This window comes from Aphis gossypii, unplaced genomic scaffold (assembly GCF_020184175.1).
Source record: "Aphis gossypii isolate Hap1 unplaced genomic scaffold, ASM2018417v2 Contig00447, whole genome shotgun sequence".
Taxonomy (NCBI): domain Eukaryota; kingdom Metazoa; phylum Arthropoda; class Insecta; order Hemiptera; family Aphididae; genus Aphis; species Aphis gossypii.
The window spans coordinates 30,838-52,685 of NW_026083109.1; the positions used below are offsets into that span (position 1 = coordinate 30,838).

Below are 21,848 nucleotides of genomic sequence, written 5' to 3' on the forward strand. Positions count from 1 at the left end.
TAATTTTACTGTATTATCTTTTGTGGTTAAATTTACGGGCCCACCCAAAAATATATTACTGGATCCGCACCTGGTAGAAAGACGTAAAGGTACAGACGAGAGGCTTCAACTATTGTCAGTTATTTGGTTACTGGTTACACCAGATAGTTTTCAGTTTGTTTAAAGAATTTAACAATAAAATTAGACAGTTTTATTATGTCCTATATACTCCTACATAATTATCAATTTATTTTTGATAAAATGACAATATCCTCTATAAAAAGTTTAGTAGTAAAATCATATTTTTACATGATTAATAAAATAAAATTTGTTTTTCATTTTAAATCAGTTTCTGACAGATTTGATATCGGAAAAAAGTTCTGTACATGATAGTTTTGTTCGTGTCAGTACTGTTTTACATAGATTATCCCCTAAAATTATTAATTGGCCCGAAGTTGAACAAATGAATCAAATTCAACTTAATTTTTGTAAGATATCAAAGATGGGCCTGAATAATATAATAGGTGTTATAGATAGATTCAAAAATTAGATTTATTTATTTGGAATCAAACGCAATTCGATGTTTTTTGAACATAATTTTTGATTTGACTATTTTTAAAAACCAAAAAATGTACCAGTAATACAGCTTACTAGAACGGTTTATAGTTAAAACAACTATAATGACAAGTGAATAGGGTTTGGTTTTTATATTTTAATTCATTTATCAAATGATTGATACGATAAAAAGTAAAAAGTAAAAAAATACCAAGAACTTAAGTAACTCTAGTTGTAGTAGTGTTAAATTTTAATTCAATGATAAAGCATTGTATATGATGAATAATGATCTTAAATTGAGATAATTTTTAAACCTAAGTTATTTTGTTTTATTTCTTTTACATTGTTAATAAATAAGTTTCTATTATTAATATGTTAATTTCAAGAAGGTTTATCGAAAATGGACTATCCTATCTATTTTTTTTTATACATATGTTAGGATGTAGTGTGTCAAAACTCTGCAAAATCATCTCTACCTAAACGCAGCTAATGAATATTCATAAAACCATAATTTAAAAATGTAGATTTTCTGTACAACTTAAAAAGTATCCAGTACAAATATAAACTCTTGTTATACAAATAAGACATGTATGATGTACTGTCATAGATAATACATAATGGATAGGCCCTGTGTATACTAGTTACATAGCGGGCAGCGTTCCCGAATAAAAAAAGAGAGACAGCAATATAAAAATCGTATCTTCTATCCTACTCAGAAAAAAAATATCTTTTCTTCCATGGTTTGTGTGTTTTTCTATGCGTGATATAGCATAGAATACTGATAAGTGATAACCGATATTCTATATCACTTGCATTTTGCGATTTGAATCGTGCGTTTAACGTTGACTTAAGTCTTAATTGTTATACGTTTTCTTTTGTTACTTTTATTGTTAATTATTGAAGTTTAACTTTCGTTAATACCAGTCCATCAATTTAATAGTATTTTAGCTCTACTAAATATATTATAATGGTGTACTCAGTGAAATGTGTGGTCTGTGGACTTAAAAATGTGGATGCTCCAATCATTTCATTTCATTTGTAAGTATTTAAACTGTTTTAGCTGTATTTATATGATATTCTCGTTTATTTATTTATTTTTTTTTTTGTTGCTCAAACTATTTCAATTTGTTTTTCACAGTTTTCCGAAAACTGAAGAAAAGAGATTTTTATGGTCAAATTCTCTTGGATTGCAGGTTAAACTATTGAAAAACTATAGTAAACTATGTTCATTGCATTTTAAAACCTCTGACTATCTTATGAGTACTAGTCGTAAAGTTTTAATGTCAAATGCTCTACCAATATTAGCTGCGTCAACTACAAATGATGTTGAAATGTAATGATTTTTTGGGTGTGACAAAATTTGTCTTGATTGTTTATAATAATACTTGATAATTATTGCAGTGAATATTGTAATATGAATACACAGTCTGCATCACCTAATAGTTATCCTTCGTCTGTTGAAACGGTGAGTATTACAGATTTGGGTGTTGACGTACTTGATTGGTGTGTATTTTCAATTAACTTATTATTTTAAATATTGTACTATCTTGAACGTTTAATAATTTAGTACCTAGTCAAACTGATGATGATATTGACAATTTCACCGTTTGTACAACTTCTCTACAAAATGAATCAACTCTTGATGTAGCAGATTTTGATAAGCACAAACGGTATGCATAGTAAATATATTATTTGAATTGAATTATTGACTTATTTGCTTAATATTTTAGTGAACAATCTCAGAAGATGAAATGGCTACTCCAAAAATAAGAAAATGTTGGTTTTCTTCAAGAATCGGTGATATGACTCACGAACATTTTTCTACACCACAAAAAGCTAAACGCAATTTCGCTGTAGTTAAAAACACAGTCAAAAGATTGAGTTATTCAAATAAATTATTAAATCAAAAAAATAAACGTTTAATAAAAAAAGTTGAATCTCTTAATGATGTTATTTGTCAATTGGAGAATAAATCTCTTTTAAATGAGTCATCAGTGAATACTATAAAGGTAACTAAAAATCTGTTTACCTTTTAAAATGTCCTTACTCATTTAATTATAACTTGATGTTGCATTATATATATTATTTAATATTCATGTAAATATATACAGTACCGGATCTACAAATTATGTAACCCGGGGCACAAAATAATAATAGTGACCCTAAAAGTTAAAAATGACGAGTTTAAAATTTGAAATTGGGCCCCGAATCGCCTTCCTATAAATCCGGTACTGAATATATATTATATGTTTATTATATATTAATACATATGTATTATCTATGGCTTTAACAGTCTGCCATTGTTCATGTCTACACTTGTCTGATGTAAGTGTGACCGCACAGGTGAGCTTTAAAACATTTTTTACTTTTATAATTAAAATAAACAAAATATATGTCGACAAAAAAATCTTTTTATTTCATTAATAGTTAATTCCTATACCTATTAGTTATTACTATAATTGTTTATTAATATTACAACATTTATTATTAAATTTTATTTAAATATTATCTGAATTACTAACAAATTAGATAATATTTAAATAAATATTGGTAATAACTGTTAAAATATTTATATTCTATTATATATTTTAGGCGTTGGGGTCAGATGTATTAAAAAATATTGTTAAATATATTTTAAATGACAAGAAAAGAAAGTTTTGCCCAGAGTTGAAAAAATTTGCAATAACCCTTCAATACTATTCTCCACGAGCGTACACATACGTACTGTTGCGTGCCAGTATCAGATTTAAATCCAGATGGTTATTTTGAACGAAAGTTCAACTTAATAACTAAATATGTCTTTATTGCGTATAAATGAAATACATGTAACAAACAAAATAAGTGGTTGAGTGTCGTGAAAGTGCTCAGTTGTTGATAGCTTTGGTACATCTGTATATTTTTTTTTTTTGTGAAATTGCTTAAAAATTAAATTTTTTGACTATATTATGCCAAGGCATTTAATAAAATGCCTGTTTTGACTATATGCCTATGACAAATTCACTTCTGTTATAAACAATTCAAATTTCAATTAATTTTCATGGAAGGATGTTTTTGAAACATCATGGAGTGTAAACTCTTTTGTTGAGTGAGACGGAAGATCGAATAACGTCTGATAACCAATATGACCTATCCATTACGTATTATCTATGTGTACTGTACATATTCTATAAAAAAAAATTGCACGGAACGCTCAACATTTTTTTGGTATTTGAGTCCTCCCTACAAATTATGCTCATATTAAGCCTTGCTAATACTTGTAGAAATAGAAATAATTATGGTACCAACTCCATTCATATACAAAATTGTGTCATAACTATAACAATGTAATCTCATGTATTTTTAATATTAAAAAATTGATCTAATAGCAAGTTTATAAATTTGTAATTACTAAAATCAATCGATGCCACATAAAATCTACAGAATATATTATAATTTATGATGTTATTATACACACACATGACACATGAACATTGGTCACATACCATTATAATAATTACCACAGTGTCCATCTTCAAAACTTAATGTTTTTTCGTAAGAAAACTGAGGACAAGTCTGGGTTTCTTGGAGTTTAGAAGTATTTATTTTTTTGGACATTTTGTTTTGTAAGGTATGCAACAGATATTTATCTAACTGTTCTTCATCTAATATAGAAAAATAAAAAACTATTCATTTGTATGGTAGATATTGGTTGAATAATTAAATATTAAGATAGATCTAGGTATCTAGGGTCTTTTAATCCCAATATTACAAAAATAAACTTAATTTTAAAACAAACAATTATTTTGATTATGTTATGCATAATGAATGGCATATTGACATACCTCATACATAAAATAATATTGAACTTCATAGTTACCTGTTTTTAAAAAGTTATATAAATCATCTGACACAAATACTTAATGATTTTGGTCTCTATACTCAACGGTGATTTCATGATAAAGCCGTAAATACGTAAGTCGTATAAATCGTTAAACGCTTTATTCCGTTTCAAAAGAGAAGACACCGGGCGGCGACCAGTTTCGGAGTTTCCGTTCGGCGGCGCGCATCCCCCACTTTGTCCCAGGGAACCTGTTTGATTAATATAGTTGCTAGCGCTCCTAACCGTCGATAAATGTTTGACTAGTCGTTATACCGAACGATTCAAATTCCAATCTATTGCAATATCCTGTTTATACGCAGCACATCGTCACTAGCAAACGCTTAGTACCTATATTGCATTTGATTTTTTATTATTATTTTTTTTAATTTTAATTTATTTACCGAAGAAAAAATGGCCGGAGTAGAATTTTCGTCTCCGATTAAACGAAATATTTAAGGAAGGGTAAGTATATATTTTTTAACTTGAATCAATTGTTTAAGAAAATGAATATCGACTATTTCATAGAAGCCGTAAAGTAACAAATATTCAAATTTAAAAACGTGACATAATATAAGAAATTTAATTAAATTTTGAAAGACAGTCGATTAAAAAATGAAGTTCAAGCGGTTTAAGTTATTAGTTGAATCAAGGGTTGATAATAAGCCTTATTTAAAATATATTAAATTTTATAATCAAAAATACGAAAAATAACATGAAAAAACAAATTACTAATACTTAAACGTCTTAAACTATATTAATTTCATTAACAAGATTAAATAAAAAGTAAACCAAATACTTCTACTTCTTTACCAATTAAAAAACTTAACACTTTATACTATAACATCTATTACAAAGATTTACTTAAAGAAATATTTATAAAACTGTTTAACAAGATACTGATACTAACTTGTTTCTATAAAAAAGTATTTTGTAACTGTAACTAATTTATACACCTTCGTATAACATTTATTTTATATTCAAGTGTTTTTCTGTGATATACAAGAGACACGTATACAATTTTTTTTTCAAGGATATTGAACACAAAAACGTAATATCATGTAATAAACCGATATGTTCTATTGTTTCCTTATAATACGAGTCGTTTTGTATCCACATAACGACATACCTACCAACTATGCCCAAATGACCTTTTTTTTTTGTTAACTGTGCATCTGTGTCTGAAACTAATTTCAATATAGGTATACAGCATTTTAATTCACTTCGTTATCTTTTATGTAACAAATGTGAATTGTATATAAGTTATAAGGCAAATAACTATTATTTACAGTTATTCAATTTAATAGTTTGGTAGGCAAAAACACGTGTTTGGGCATTTTATCCAAAATCACATATGTCGAGTTTTTACGATAATATTTTAATATATAGCGAGTTTGTACATGAATCACCTTTTTGAGAAATGACTTAAGTCAATAAAATGTTATTTGGAGAAAATAATAAAAAATTATTTTTAAACAACCAGTTACCAATACAGTATCTAAATTAACTAGAAAGTCAGTAGTTGTGATTCGAAAAATAATTTAGATATTGTAGTGCAGTTTTTTCAATGTAATTATGACTAATTGACGTTCGTGAAGTGGGCCCTTACACTTATTTAAAACAAGTTTTGCATAGTGCCAACATTTTGCAAGTAATTAGCAAGAATTTGCAAGTCCAGTCCCATAATTTGCAAGTCTATTACAGAGAAGTTATTAGGGGTGAAACCAAAGAAGGGCTAACTTCACGCAGCCCTTACTTGTTGTCCGAAACTTTCGAAAACGGTATCAAAACACTCGTTATAATTAGCAAGAATTTGCAAGTCCACTCCCGGAATTTGCAAGTCAAAAACCTCACCCCTACGAATTTTCAAAGTTTTTACCCCAGCCCTTACTTGTTGTCCAAAACTTTCAAAAATGGTATCAAAACACTCGTTATAATTAGCAAGAATTTGCAAGTCCACTCCCGGAATTTGCAAGTCAAAAACCTCACCCCTTACGAATTTTCAAAGTTACCCAACGTTAGTAATTTTAATTGAATTCTTAATTATTATTTATAAACAGCTATCCTATACTCAGAATAGTTTATTTTTAAAATAATTTAATATACTAGTTGAAATATATTTACAATTTTGGGATGTTTAAAATACACTTGCTAATATTTTGGGAATGAAATTACAATATACAATGTTCCTTATGAGTTGTTTTTATTGTAGCTAAAAAAAATTAAAAACCGTTAGTCACAATTTTTTTTTTATAAGCGTTTATAGTTAAAATTTTTACGAAATCTGTCGAAAACTCGAAAATTTGCAAGTAATTTTAAAGTTGAAAAATCGTAAAATGTTTTGTGTTTATAACTAAGGATTAAAATTACAACACTAAGTTTTCCATAAGTTTTCCTTCAAGTATCTATAGAGAAAACTCAAAGCATCATTATAGGAAAAATTTTAAGTGCGTTTGAATTTTAAATTTTTACAAAATAGCGTAACGATAACAATTTATCCTCAAATGAGCGTTTTTTTTTACGTGATTAAATTTTCAAAATATTTTGACTTTTTTGAGCTATTTATAGACAACTGAAATTTTCAAATTTTCTGAAAATTTTTTTTTTGAAGTGTCGATAAATTTTTTTGGTCCAATCAAAATACTTGAAAATTTAATACAAAGTTCCTCATAAGTTATTCTTATAGTGATTAAAAAATTATAAGAATACATAGGCACAATTTTTTTTTATTAGCATTTGAAGTTCAAATATTGACGAAATTTCGTCAAAGACATGAATATTTGCAAATTATTTTGTAGGTATACTTCATACAAATATTTTTATAAGTAGCTAAGAGTTGAAAATTTAATACAAGATTTTTCATAAGTTTAGCTAATAATAATTATAAAAAAACTTAAATTTTGATGTATTCAGGTCATTAAAACATGAACCACCTTTTTTACCAACCACTGAAAATTATATCCTAGGCTGACAAATCATTTTCGTTCAGAATCGTTTTTCGTATACAATGATAATTATCATTGGATTCAAATTTAACCCACTTGCCCGCTTTTTTTTTTTTAAATTATAAAGCTGTAATGACCAATACAAGTAGTAGTATAATTTTCCGTATAACATAAATACCCAGAATCTACCTGATATTTTATGAAAATCTGTTTTTTTTTATCATAAATATTTGTATGGCATGGGATGAATAGACATTTTGTCTAAGGCATATCAAACTAAACTAATGCTGTAAAAAGTAATATAATCATAGAAAAAAATTATCCTTTTATTATAAGTTTTATAAATAAACATTTTTCAATTTTAAGACATTTTTATATACATTATAAGGTAAGGGTTTATATTTTTTATAGAAGCTTTGTTTCTTATTTTTTGTATTTTTAGTTGTAAATCGTTGTGAAGTTCCCAGCTGCAATTATATCTTCTTATATATGTTACGTAATGTCCAGCAGCATAGTGAATGATTGATATTAGGATGTACCTGTTAAAGTTAGATATGTTAAATTATGCTGTGTACAATATACTACAAATAATGTAATCGTCATTCGACCAAAAAACATATAAATTAAATATCTAGTAACCAATGCACAAAAACAGATTAAATCATTATAATGATGATATAAATACAATAAATACATGAAAAATACATTTATTGTAATAATTATTTACGACAGATTTCATATTTATTTGTTTATTTGTTTTATTATTATTTATTTTAACTCAGAATTATATACTTCAATTTAATTAAAAGTCTAAAATCTTGAAATTCAATAATAAATAAGTATATAATATATAAATACTATTTTTATAGAATTATAACTTACTCAGCGTTTTCAATATTACAGAGCTAGGAGCAGTATTTAAAAAATTGTAAATTATTTTAGTGACGTTACATACAGCATCAATATATTTGACAGCAGGAATATCACCCTCTACTTTAAAACAATTTAATAATAATTTAAGTCTTGCCACATAAATTTCCTTGCTTCTTCCATATAAAGCTATCATATTCGCCATCATTAAAAAATCATTATTGATCTGTTCTAAAATTGCTTTATATGTAGGATAATCGTTATAGGCGAGAACTATTCCAACTATCACTGCATCAAACGAACAAGTATTTGATATTATATAGGCAGTCTTTTTATAATGACAAGTGGAAGAAATGTTGCCGTTTAGTATTAATGTATTTAAGTGTGATCTCATCCTGGATGCATTAAGAATACGGTCTATTTCTGGACACGGTTCCATGTATTTAGTAGGACGTTTTTTATTTGTGTCTTTTTCGATTACGATTTGTTTTTCTGACTTGAATCCTCTCCATTCTTCCTCTTCATCCACAGTTGCTTTACCGATAGAGGATGAAGAATCTGATAAAATTTCATTCACATTCGAATTCTCACCTAAAGTATAAACATAGTATCTTCTGTAAAGTATTATATTATTTCAATTTGTGCGTATATATAATATGTATATTGTATATATACCAGTATTATACCACTAAAATATTTTATATTGGTTACTGTAAATGTGATAAGTATTTTAAGATACGATGTAAATAATTTGAATTTTACAGCCAAATAGTTTTTTTAGAGGAAAAATAACCTAGGCGTGAAACTGTAGAACATTTTATAAAAAAAATTAAATCAAGTAGGTACCATTGAACGTAATTTAGCCTTAAAATATAAGGTACTTCATGAAACAATTGAAAGATTTGACACTAAAAATTTGCTTTAAAAATATATACTAATATACCTATTCTAATATATTAGAAATAATATGAAATTATGCAAACTTCAAAAAATCTTAGAAAAAATGGTAGAACATTTTAATTTTTTTTTTTTTTGCAAACATATTTTAAAAATCATATCAATAAAATGGCTATTTTGATTTTTTTAAACATCAAATGGAAAAATTTTTAATTTTTCAATTTTACATAGAAAATGTTAAAAAAAAAATCGAAAAATATTTTGAATATAGCGCAGATGATAATTGACAATTCAAAAAAAAAAAAGTTGAAAATGTTCAATAGAACAAAAGTTGTAGCAATTGTCAGTTCATCGAGAAACACTCGGTATAAATAATAATATAATAATTTTTTTTTTAATTAAGTAGCACCAGGCAAACATTTTGGATTTTTGAAATATGTCACGGAACAAGTGAAACATCCTTACTGACCAAAACAGTGTTTTTTAAAAACGCAATTAATTCAACTAATTATTTTTCGCTATATACACAAGACAAAATAATTATTATGCATTTATGAAAATTATACTTAACCTAAAAAATTTGAAAACTTTAAAAATTTTATTTAAACTGTAGAAGATGATAATAATACAATATATTGTATTTGTATAATATTGACTAGTTAGCATAAAATATAAAATTTAAATCATATTAGAAAATAATATAAAATTAACATTTTTCTGAACTACCATCATTACTATCGGCTGAAGACATTTTTGATAAAGTAGTGATGTCATCATTAAACTGCATATCAAAAAGATTATCTGAAAGTATTTAAACCAATTAAATCGAAAATAATTTAATATTTTAATATAAATTTTTAACTAACTGGTATTATCGAGGATTAATGTGCTTGTATCTTCCAAATTATCTTTTCTTCTTTTTTTAATGTCTAAAATAACAGGTGATAATGATCTTGATGATTTTAAAACGGAACTACTCCAATTATTATCGCCTATTATTTTACTGGGTACTGTTGTAACGTGTTCGCTTCAGCACTCGAAATAGAATTAGATGTATAATAAAAATATACAATTGTTTGTATTATTCAAAGTATTTATTTATTAAAACATAACAAACGTCTGTTCTGGATTTAGAAGTACATAGTACTCTCGTCGTCTCTCGTATTCGACTCCCCGAGTTTGTCTAACACTTTCCTATTTATGCTATTCGGAGTCACCTTATTATGATGACGTCCGTACGATCTCAAGGTGTACTCTATTTCTAGTCATCACCTTTGACCTGCGCACACGCTTTCCTATAATATGGACTTTTAACAAAGTCAACGAATGTCAGTACATACATACTTATACATATTATTTATATTTTAATAATAAGGATTATTACAGTACGTCTGTAAAAAATATATGAAATAATAAGGTTTTTTTGAAAATACTAAAATTAAAAATAAAGTATAGTGACTAACAATCGTAATTTATATCCGGTGAACTACTATTGCTTCCATGTCCCTCCTCCGATGCATCTTTTATAACTGTATCAATATAATTATGTGATGATTGTTCAGATTTAGCAAATAGAGAGCTTTTCAAGGAGTCATTTGCCGCTTTTGGTTTTGCATGAACAATTTTTTCTATAGGATTCAATGAAAACACATGAAATAATATTACAATTTACAATTAAATTATTTAGTTACTTGTATATAAATATTACACGTATTAAACATAAAAACATAATAATTAGTATTATTACGTTCTTAGGACGTATATAGGGTGTTTTTTTTTTTTCATGAAACACTCATTAATTCAAAATGTATTCATGTTTTTGAAAACATTTTTTTACATAGTTTCAAGTAGTTAAAATAAATAACGTTTTTATTAAAAAATTATATTTAAAATATTTTTCATCTTATTTATAAATATATTTTTAAGTTTTTTACTTTTTTGAATGACAAATAATTGACAACACAAAGTTTTAATTTCATATTCCAAAGCAAAATAATTTTCTGAGTATTTTGACACATAAAAATCGAATTTAGAGCGAGTAGTTTATGAATTATAAGTATTTAAAGTTTAGTTTCTTGGAGTGGAGTGGAGTGATACGGGGTTACCCCGTACAATGTTTGCCCACTACTCCGCTTGACTAAACTTTAAATACGTATAACTCATAAATCATAATATACTACTCGCCTTAAATTCGATTTTTATGTATAAAAAATACTCAAAAAATTATTCTGCCTCGGAATGTGAAATTCAAACTATGTTGTCATTCAAAAAAATAAAAACTTAAAAAAAAATAAGTATAACAAATATTTAAAAATATAATTTTTAATAAAAACGTTATTTTTTTGAAACTAAGTAAAAAAAAAATGTTTTCAAAAACATGAATACTTTTTGAATTAATGAGTGTTTTGTGATAAAAGAATCACCTTGTATATTACTTAATAATTAAACTATTATAAATAAAAATAATCACCTGTATTTTTTATATCTATTTGATGACTTCTAGCTATTTTCATCATTTGTTCAATACTTATCAAGTGTGTTGAAACGAAACGGTCTACAGACATTTGTGTGGATGTTTGTAATATTCTATTTTTTAATTCTGAGAAATTTCCCTCAACAGATGCAGACGTTACAGTATCATAAGGAGAATTAAAAAGGAACCGCATCACATTTGTCCATAAAGGGAATTCTTTACAAATTCTCAAAATCTGTTTACCAAATTCTGGAATGAAATATGCACTGATTTTGTCCCCTTTTAAATGCGCTCTAGATTTGCTTTCACGTTTAATTTCATCTAGGAAAATTGTTATTTTAGAAGAAGTCGATTTTGAATAACTTTCTTCTTCTGAAAAAGCTCATCATCACTTTCTTTGCCAATTTGATTAAAATTATCTTCATTATCTTCATTATTATATTCTTCAATGGTTTCTTTAATTTCAAAAAGAGAAATATGTTTAATTTTGTTTATTAGTTTTTCACGTGTAACTTCAGAAGGATGATTTGTGTTAAATATTTGACATTCACCTTCAGTTTCGCTATAACAAACCGTCAATATATCTGTGAGAATACTTTTGAATTCAAATAAAGACTCAGCCTTTATTAGTAGTCTAGTACATCTCACATAAAATTCTTTTAACCTGATTGTCCGCTTGCCTTTCCAACATGTCCATCTACATATCAACTTGATTAAATGAGCAACATCTATTCGTAAGTAAACTGGTCTTTCTGAAATATTCCCATTTAATGCAGCCAAACAGTTATTTACGTAATCATGCAACGTAAGTCCATTGCAAAAAGCCCTGGTAATGCCACCCAACAAAGCTTTGGAGTAATCGCACACGACTTCTTGGGGGATTGAAACTCCATCTCTTAACCACTGTCCTAACCAATAGAAAATAGTTAATGTATCCTGCTTTTCACTCAACATTTGTGTTATAGGGACTTGATATGAAGTAGTTGAAACAACTGCTTCATACAAAAATATTTGGCTTGATTTGAGGTTTTGATTTGTCCTTGTTATTTTTTTTACCAAACTCCCTGTAGCGTCAATAGCTAGTTTACAATATGACTTTTGGATATGTTTGTAAACTACTAATTGATAAGGAGTCCAGTAATGGATAAAAAACTTATCAGCACTAATTGTATGAATTGAACTACTAAATTTACCATGCTTTAATTCAATGAGCGATTTAATTGGGCTTTTTTCATTTATTCCTAATATATAATCATTATATTCTTGCTTACATTTTCTTAATACTGGTTTACTATAGATATTTGGAGGCAATTTGTCTCCAAAATCCATGGATGAGACTTCGTTTCTTTGCCAATTACTTGCACAGCTTGTAGATAAATTTTTGCCCACATCAAATCTCTTTGACCCATTCAATTGCCTTCTTGAAGTATGTTCAGCCCATTTATCACGAGTATCTTTAGTTACAACTGTTAAAGAGAGAGGAAAACCTTCTAATGGTTCTTTATCAGCACATCCAACCATCTCCGACAAACAATCTTTGCATCTTCCTTTAAGTTCTAAATAATGTTTGCTGCGATAAACATCTTTAGCGACTCGACATCTTTTATAAATGAAGGTACAGGGTAGCTTGTAGTTTTTAAGGAAATAATCATTTATGATATTGGTAACAATTCGATCACTAATAAAATTGATTTAAAAAATGTACTTAAAGACGCTGAGCTATCCGATTCAATTCCCGATCAAATAGACAACAATAAAATCTCACCAGCTACTTACTCAACATCATTAGCTCTATACGACAACTTAAACAATAGTTTAAATTCTTTTTCAAATAGAGTTAAATCTTAGAAAATTCAAACACATCTGGTAATAACTCTTAAGATCAAAGCACCCAATTATACCAAAATACCTTAATACATCTTGATGATTCTATTAATTCTCCCGAAAACTTAAAACACATATATAAGGAAATAGGGCTCAACAAAAATAACTCAACTAATAATCAAGCTAATCCTAATTTAAACACTAACTCTATTCTTCCCCACCAATTGCACCGAGCAAAAGAAGAATGAATGAAAAAACTCTAATGATTGAACCTGATAATTTCACTGGGACCGAGGACGTTAGGAAATTTTTTAAGCAATATAATAAGATTAGTGACATTAATGAATGGAATGAAAATGATAAACTAAAATATTTTTCAATTTTTGTGAAAGGCACAGCCAATACCTTTTTAGAAAATCTTGAAGACCAAAAAGATAATTGGTCATGGAAAGAATTAGAGGAAATTTTTTTAAATGAATTTCAACCCATAGGACATGACACTATATTGCAAATGAAACTAGAAAAACAAGACAAGGGGAAAAGGAATCTACCACAAGTTTCTTAGCTGAAATAGAAAGTTTATGTAGGCAGGTAAATAACCACATGAGTGAAAAATATATTTGTGGATATATTTTAAAAGGTTTAAAGGATAACATTTTACAATCTATTTCAATGCAAGACAATAATAGCTTAAAAAAATTAAAAGAAAATTTAAAAAAATATGAACTGATGCAGTTTAGGATAAAAAATAAAAAAGATGATATGAGTGAATATACAGAAATTCTAAATGAACAAGTATTACAATTAAACCTAAAAACAAAAGATATAGAAATAGAGAATAATGAATTGAGAAGGCAAATAAAGGACAGTTTTTCTAGAGATCGAGAGAATAAAATAAATATAAACAAATTAAGTAACGAAATACAAAAAATAAATTTATTAGGAAAAAGATCGGTATATTTTGATGACAAAAATGAACAAAAAAATAATAATCGTGATTACAATGAAAACAGAGGACGAAATTACAATAGGAAAAGAGACTTCTACAATGATAAACGTGAGCACCGAAATAACAGTCCATACCCGTATAGGAGAAATGATAGCGAAGAGAGAAATTTTAATAAAAGAGATAATAGTCCTTACTCCTCTAGGTTGTATAATAGATACTCTAGAGATAATAGCAAAGACAACAATTACAATAGAGACAAATCATATTCAAGAGAAAGAAAGAACAATTATGATAGTTCTAGGGAAAGTAGTAGAGATAGAAGTTATGCCAGAGATTTTATAACGTATAAACACAGAAATGATAAAGACAGGGAAATAAGAGGAAATTATAAACAGCGTAGTAAGAACAACAACGAAGAAAAACGGTACTCAAAATACCGACAATACAGCAGAGAGAATAGTCGAGAAAGAGTACCAGGAAAATATAGAGAAGACCGCTATGCGAAAGAATCTGAGAGAGTTACTTGCTATAGGTGTAGCGAGCGAGGACACTATGCGGATAATTGTAAAATGCCAAAAAACGATTAGGGTCCGAGTTAGGAAAAAAATCGGATCAGCTAACTCGGATAAACACTTATGAACTAAATAATATAACATATAATGAAATAAAAGGAATAGAGAAAAATAATTATATACATTTTATTAAAAAATGGTACGACCACAAATTAAATAAAACTATTGTTAATCAAAACCTAAATATAAACGAGACAGAAATTGAAAACATGTATTTAAAAAATAACCCAGAAGCAGAGTCAGAATTTCAAAATTTCTTACTCAGCAATAATGCGAATGCTACTCAAGCGTGTGACTATTTAGAAGTAACCGGAGATATTTTTTCAGTAGACAAATCTTGGGCAATAGGCCACTGCGTCAGCAAATGTCTCACAATGTCCCAGGGAATGTCGTTAAAATTTAAAAACAAATTTAATAATATAAAACAGTTAATTAATCAAAATAAAAATACTAACGAAATAGCTTACCTAAAAACAGACGATCAATGGTTATTATATCTGATTACAAAAAATAATTATAATGACAAACCTAAGTATTCTAATATTTTCAAAACTCTAGAAAATACAAAACAATTTTGCATAGATAATAAAATAAAAAAATTAGCGTTGCCTAAAATATGCTCAGGCATAGACAATAAAAAATGGGATATCATTTCTAATATGATCAAATTTATATTTCAAAATACCTTTATAAAAATTAAAATCCTATCACTACCCGAAGGTAAAGATGACAACCTTTTACAAAACTATGAAAACATATATCCTATCAATGACAAGAAAAATAACAGCTCAGCAATTGAAACAAATAAAATGAAAGACATATAGGTAATATATAAGTAACTCTAATAACTCTATTAACAATGGACCAAAAAATATTAATAAACATGTCTGCACCTATGTAGACAAACATTAAAATACAAGAGTATTATCAATAATAGTAGAACATGAAGTTATTGGAAAATACGCAATAATTGACACCGGATCTAATATTTCTTGCATAGATATGTCTTTAATTAATGATATAGAACTCGTTAAAAATGAGGAAGATATTATTATAACAGGAGCAGATAATACCAAATTAGAACAATTAGGCAAAATAAAATTAGTGGTCAAAATAAATGGAAACATATACTCTATTAATGCGTACGTAATCAAAGGATTGAACTGCAAAATACTATTGGGAAACGATTTCAACATAAAAAATAACTTAATCATTAATTTTAAAGATAAAAATTTAGAATTAAATAACAATATCTTAATACCTATGGATAAACTATGGTACAATTATAACACACAAAGCAATAACAATAATATAGGAACAAAATATAATACAACAAACATAAACTATGACAAACAAAAATATATAGGAAAAAATGTATCAAATTACATTATAAATATTCCACCGAAAAATAAAATAAATATTAAAAACTTCGACATAAACACAAATATAATAGACACAAATTACGTAATAGAACTGTAACGTGGTCGGGGGAACCTTATTACGATAATAGTTATCCAGGGAAGGTTTTCTATTCCTTATGGATAAGTTTTCCGTAGCTGGGGGTTAGAGCAGTGTATGAGGTATTATTTTATTTATAACAATAAGACACGTTTGGTTTAAAGTTCTTTATAAATTCATATATTAAAATAATTATACTTTACTTAAACAGGTAGATTTTAGATGGCTGTTAATAAGTGAGTTCGTTCCTGTTGATGAATGTTGCCGAACTGAAGGCGGTGTGTCAATTTAATTATAATAATAATGTGTACGGGTAGAAAAGTGTCGAGTGTGTATATTTTGTATTGGACCTTGGGCAATTCTATAGTGTGTGTGTGTGTTTTGTGTCTAATTTATATATATAGGATGTAACCAATGTTACATTACCCCCCTTCTATTTAATATATATTTTTTTTTTTTTTTTTTTTTTAATTAACAACCATCTTGAAAATATAATTTATAATATAAATTTTTTTTTAAATACATGAATAAGAATAAGAACATCAGTATACATATATGATATTACATGGTTTTACAGATAATACAATGTTTGATCAATTCATATAAATATAACATAATTACAATTTAGACACATAACAGTTTTACTAAATTTTATATAATATTTTTTTGTTTTTTTTTTTTTTTTTAAAGTAATATTTCTTATCAATAGTACTACAACCCAATACGCTACTATAATAGTATAATCTATAAAGTCGTAACTTAATTTCAACTTACATACTTAATGTCAAATCATTACTTCTTAAAACGTTGTAATATGAACGATAGTAATATGTAGTAGAGTATTAGTATGTTATTTTTTATCTCTCTGATACGTAATTAGGTATGTACTTGCGAGTGATTAAACCACGCCAGAGGCACATCCTTTTTTATACTATAGAGAAACGTAATTTATTATAAGTATAAACTATAAGTAAAATATTCGCATCTACGTCTATTGTAGTTTTACATAAATAAGTAAGTTCAAATATAGTTCCTTTATTATTTCCATTTTTTTTTTTTTTAAATCATAGTGGCTCTCCCCTTTCCAAATAAAATATTACTTATTAATAGTTATTTCTCCCTTAAATTAATATAAAATATATCCCCAAAATACAATTAATCTAGTATTATACAATTTTTATCAAATAATATAACTACAATATTTTTAACTAGGTACATGATTTAAATATGATAATACAATATGAATACATAAATATGATAATAAATTAATGATTGCTGTAAAGGTTCTGAAAAATAAAATATGATTAGTTTGATATTAATAATGTTATTATATTACCCCATGTAAGGTAACTCATAAATACATTTTTTAAATTATATGATTTCGCGGTAACGTTTTTCTTGATCTATATACTGTTATCTGTTGAGGTTTATCTTTTGTACAATAATTTTTTAGATTTTTTAAAATTATATGGATTATAATATAACCCACTACACCTGCAAGTATGTATAATACGTATTGATGAAAATATAAACTGTAAGTTTTTTCCCCGTCTTCTATTTCTTTATCAATTTCATTTATTAAAGAATCCAAATTATTTGATGATTGATACATATCATGTAATTGTGGCAACTTATAGTTAGTATTTGTTATTGTTAATGGTTTGGAATGTTTTATTTGATCAATCTTTTTTTTATATCTGTTATATTAATTAATGGAAAAGATGGATGGAACGAGGTAGACACTTGTTTTTCAGTTATTTTTGTTGGTATTAGTATTATCGTTGGTGTATACAGTATGCAAGTATCTGGAATCGTTAGAGTTCCCGCCCCTTTTAGGAAGTGATGTGTGGTAACGTGAGGGCATACTAATGTGGTGGTTGTTATTTTTGATACCCAATATATAAAGTCATTGCAATTGTTTAATTTTTGAAGTAACTGTCATTGAAAATTTGATGTTCAACTATACATTGTTTTGGTAGTTCTGTTAAATTTACTGAATTGAAAATTTGAATTTCACAAATTTGATAATCTTTTGTAAATATTGGCATTTGTAAAAAACAAGATTTTTCATTTGCGATTCCGGCGCAATCTTTTACTTCCAATTCCGTTAGCGTGATAAAATGCTGATTATCTTTTGATACTGCTAAGTATGGGTTTTGTGGTTTGATAAAGATAAATTGAAAATTTGTAATTTCTACTGGCATAGGCCAAAGTCGAAATAGTGTGTACTCCGTTGGGTCATATAATGGAAAAGTTATTATAAATAGTACCTGATAATCCATGAATCTCGTTTTTATTTTTATAAGTTTCAATAAATCGTCAATGGCCGATTCCATAGATAAATCTACTGGTAACACCTGTGTAATTGGCAGTGTTTGTTGTATACTTTTCAATATATCAAATAATTCCGAATTTTTTAAAATAATAGGATGAAGAATATTATCATTTCCTCAGTTTCGAATATGAATTCTGTTAGAAGCATGTTAAAGTTTATCAAGTAATTAATTAATTGTTGACTTATTTCAATTTCAATCATATTATTATATTTTAAATTTATTTTCCAAATTATTTCGTTGTATTCATTTTGAATTCGAAGAAAGTTTTTTGAAATTGTCGAAGATGTATTAGAAATTTGATTGATTGTCGATTGTACTAATTTTACTTGTTTTTTCATTATGTTTAGAGTCTTATCATTTTTTCTGAATTTGTCTTTATAGATTTTTGTATTTGTTGATAAGCATTATCGTCAACCAATCCAAAAGCCCAGTTTTCAAATTCTCCCACTGCGTTAATTAATCCCCTTTTAACTCGTCCGTTTTGTAACGAGATCAATGTCGAATAACGTTTATTTAGTTCTAATTTTGCGAGTTGTAATGTCATATTAAAATTATTGCATATTATCGAAATATTATTTTTATTAGCAGTACATATATTTTTATTATTTTCAAACATAGTGGTTAATTGTTCAAATTTTTCACGATAAGAAGATATATTCACATGGGTTATTATGTTAAAATTTGTCGAGTAAACCTTCATACTATTCAATGCCTCATAATAAATACCTGCTCCTGTTCCTTGGTGATTGTCTATAAATCCAGCTTCCTCTGTAGTCGCATTGATCATGACTCCTTGGCAGTTGCATATCATAATCCATCGTAAGAAAAACATTGTTATTGTTAATATTATAGAATTGCAGTCCATACTGATATTATAATTTATAGCACTGTTGTCTTATTTTAGTTGTCCTACAATAAATTATTCGTTTAGTATTTTAGTGACACGTGTTTGTCTACTGACTGTCGTGATGGTTTTCGAACATTCTTTTATTATTGGAAAAAAAAAAAATGTTAACGTAATATTTATTAAAATTAACCAGTCAATATTGAAATCTAATATGACAACTGACCATTTTGAAAGGTGAGGGGAAAACAAAATATATTTATAATATGTGCAATTAGTCGCATATATATTGTTATTACGAAATAATTTGTAGATTGTGCATATTTTTTTTTTTTTTTTTTTTTTTACATTATATATTATCTAGCTAAAGGAAGTCGTAATTTTAAACATAATTTTAATCCGTTAGTTTTTTGTAATTGTTATTAAAATATTTATAATGCTTATTATTTATATCTATTTACTCAGATCCGTTTACATTATATACTGTACATTTGCATATTAATTACTATATATGAATAAAGAATAAATAAATACCGTTCCTAATAACAAATATACTAACGCGTTATTTATTAAGTAATACGTTCTCGAAACTTCTTAATTTGGCTCACATGTTTATAAACATTTTCTAATTGTCCGTTTCTTATAACTTCTACTAAATATGTATTATCAGAGATCTTTTTTATAATTTTGTAAGGTCCATCATATCGAAAAGAAAATTTATTATTATTTTTAAATGTTTTGACTAATACTTTTTCATTTGTTAGGAATTGTACTTCATTTTTATTTTTGTCATAATATTGTTTATTTTTAAAAACTGCTTTTCTAAAATGGTTGGTAATTTATTTCTTACATCATTTATTTTATCAATTTCTATCAAAATATCAGGTTGTACGTTAGTTTCTACAATATTGAAATCAAAAATAGATTTTGGATGATATGCATGAAGTAAGAAAAATGGTGAGTAACCTGTTGTTTCATTTTTCGAGGAGTTATAACCAAATAGAACATACTTAATAATTTGGGACCATTTTTGAGGTTTTTCTTGAACAAAATGACTGATCATATCTATTAATGTTCCGTTAAATTTTTCTGTTTGTCCTTGACTTTGAGGTCTATATGCTATTGAAAATGTATTTTTTATATTTAGTGTGGTTAGCAAGTCTTTGACTAAATTATTTGTAAAATGTAAGCCTCTGTCCGAATGAATTTCCGAGATTGCTCCATATTGTGAAATTATGTCTATTAAAAAATTAACCGTCGTTTTGCCATCAGCTTTCTTATAAGGTTTTGCAATTGCGTACTTAGTTGTCGCACATGTCCCTACCAGAATATATGAACAACCATTACTACTAGGGTTAATTGGTCCTACGAAGTCAATAGTAAATCGTTCAAACGGTCGTCCGGAAATTTTAGGCGACGTTTGCATATGTCCATAAGTGGGTGTTTTATCTGCTTTTCTTTTTTGACAACTTAAACATGATAAAACATATTTTCGAACGTCTTTATAAATTGTAGGCCAAAAATATCTTTCCATTATTTTTTTATAAGTTTTTCTATACCTAAATGTCCTGCAAAGGGGTGGTCATGGAAATTATATAATATTTCATTGATACGTTTTTCAGGGATCGCTATTAGGTTTATAATTTGTTCATTGGTTTCGTGTTTATACATTAATATTTTATCTTGGTTTAAAAAATATTTTTTGATTTCCTAATCCAAATATGGTCTGAGATTTCTGGATTTTCTAGTGCTTGTATAATTTTATTTAACATTGGATCATTGTTTTGTTCAACTTGCATATTAATTGTTTTTACGTGGGAAATTGTTAAATCATTATCTTTTTGTACCTCCTGTTCTAGAGTGGGGGGGTCGAATACCGGGTTTCGTGACATCGCGTCACAAACTTGGTTTAATAAGCCTTTCCGATATTTTATTGTATAATCAAAGTCAACTAATTTACTCTTTAGCCTCTGTATTCTAACTGAGAAAGTTTTTATATTATCTAAATATTTAAGAGGCGCATGGTCGGTCCAAATTTCAACTGATTCTCCATACGTATAAGTACGAAATTGTTCCATAACATAAACTATTGCTAAAAGCTCAAGTTCTATGGCACTATATTTTTCCTCGCACTGGTTGAGACGTCGTGAAATGTATGAAACAGGATGTAAATATTCGTCCTCTGAACTTTTTTGTAAAAGAGTTCCGGCAATTCCTATCTTACTAGCATCAGTCCAAACAACTATTTTTAAACTAGGATTAAAATGTTTTAATAATGGAGGATTAGTGA

At 27.0% G+C, this 21,848-nt stretch overlaps 1 protein-coding gene across 1 annotated transcript; it reads left to right on the forward strand.

The window, feature by feature from the left end:
• The first annotated feature begins 14,161 nt into the window (after window positions 1-14,161).
• On the forward strand, window positions 14,162-14,935 carry LOC126554198 (serine/threonine-protein kinase fray2-like). The gene is made up of 2 exons (XM_050209286.1): window positions 14,162-14,253; window positions 14,413-14,935. The coding sequence occupies exons 1-2, from the start codon at window positions 14,162-14,164 to the stop codon at window positions 14,933-14,935; spliced, it is 615 nt and encodes a 204-aa protein (XP_050065243.1).
• Window positions 14,936-21,848: the final 6,913 nt, after the last annotated feature.

Bases quoted from the DNA above. Each gene is read 5' to 3' on its own strand.
- LOC126554198 (XM_050209286.1), top strand. From the start codon at position 14,162: ATGAGTGAATATACAGAAATTCTAAATGAACAAGTATTACAATTAAAC. The intron at 14,254-14,412 runs GCAAATAAAGGA...CAATGAAAACAG, and splicing joins GAGAATAATGAATTGAGAAG to AGGACGAAATTACAATAGGA.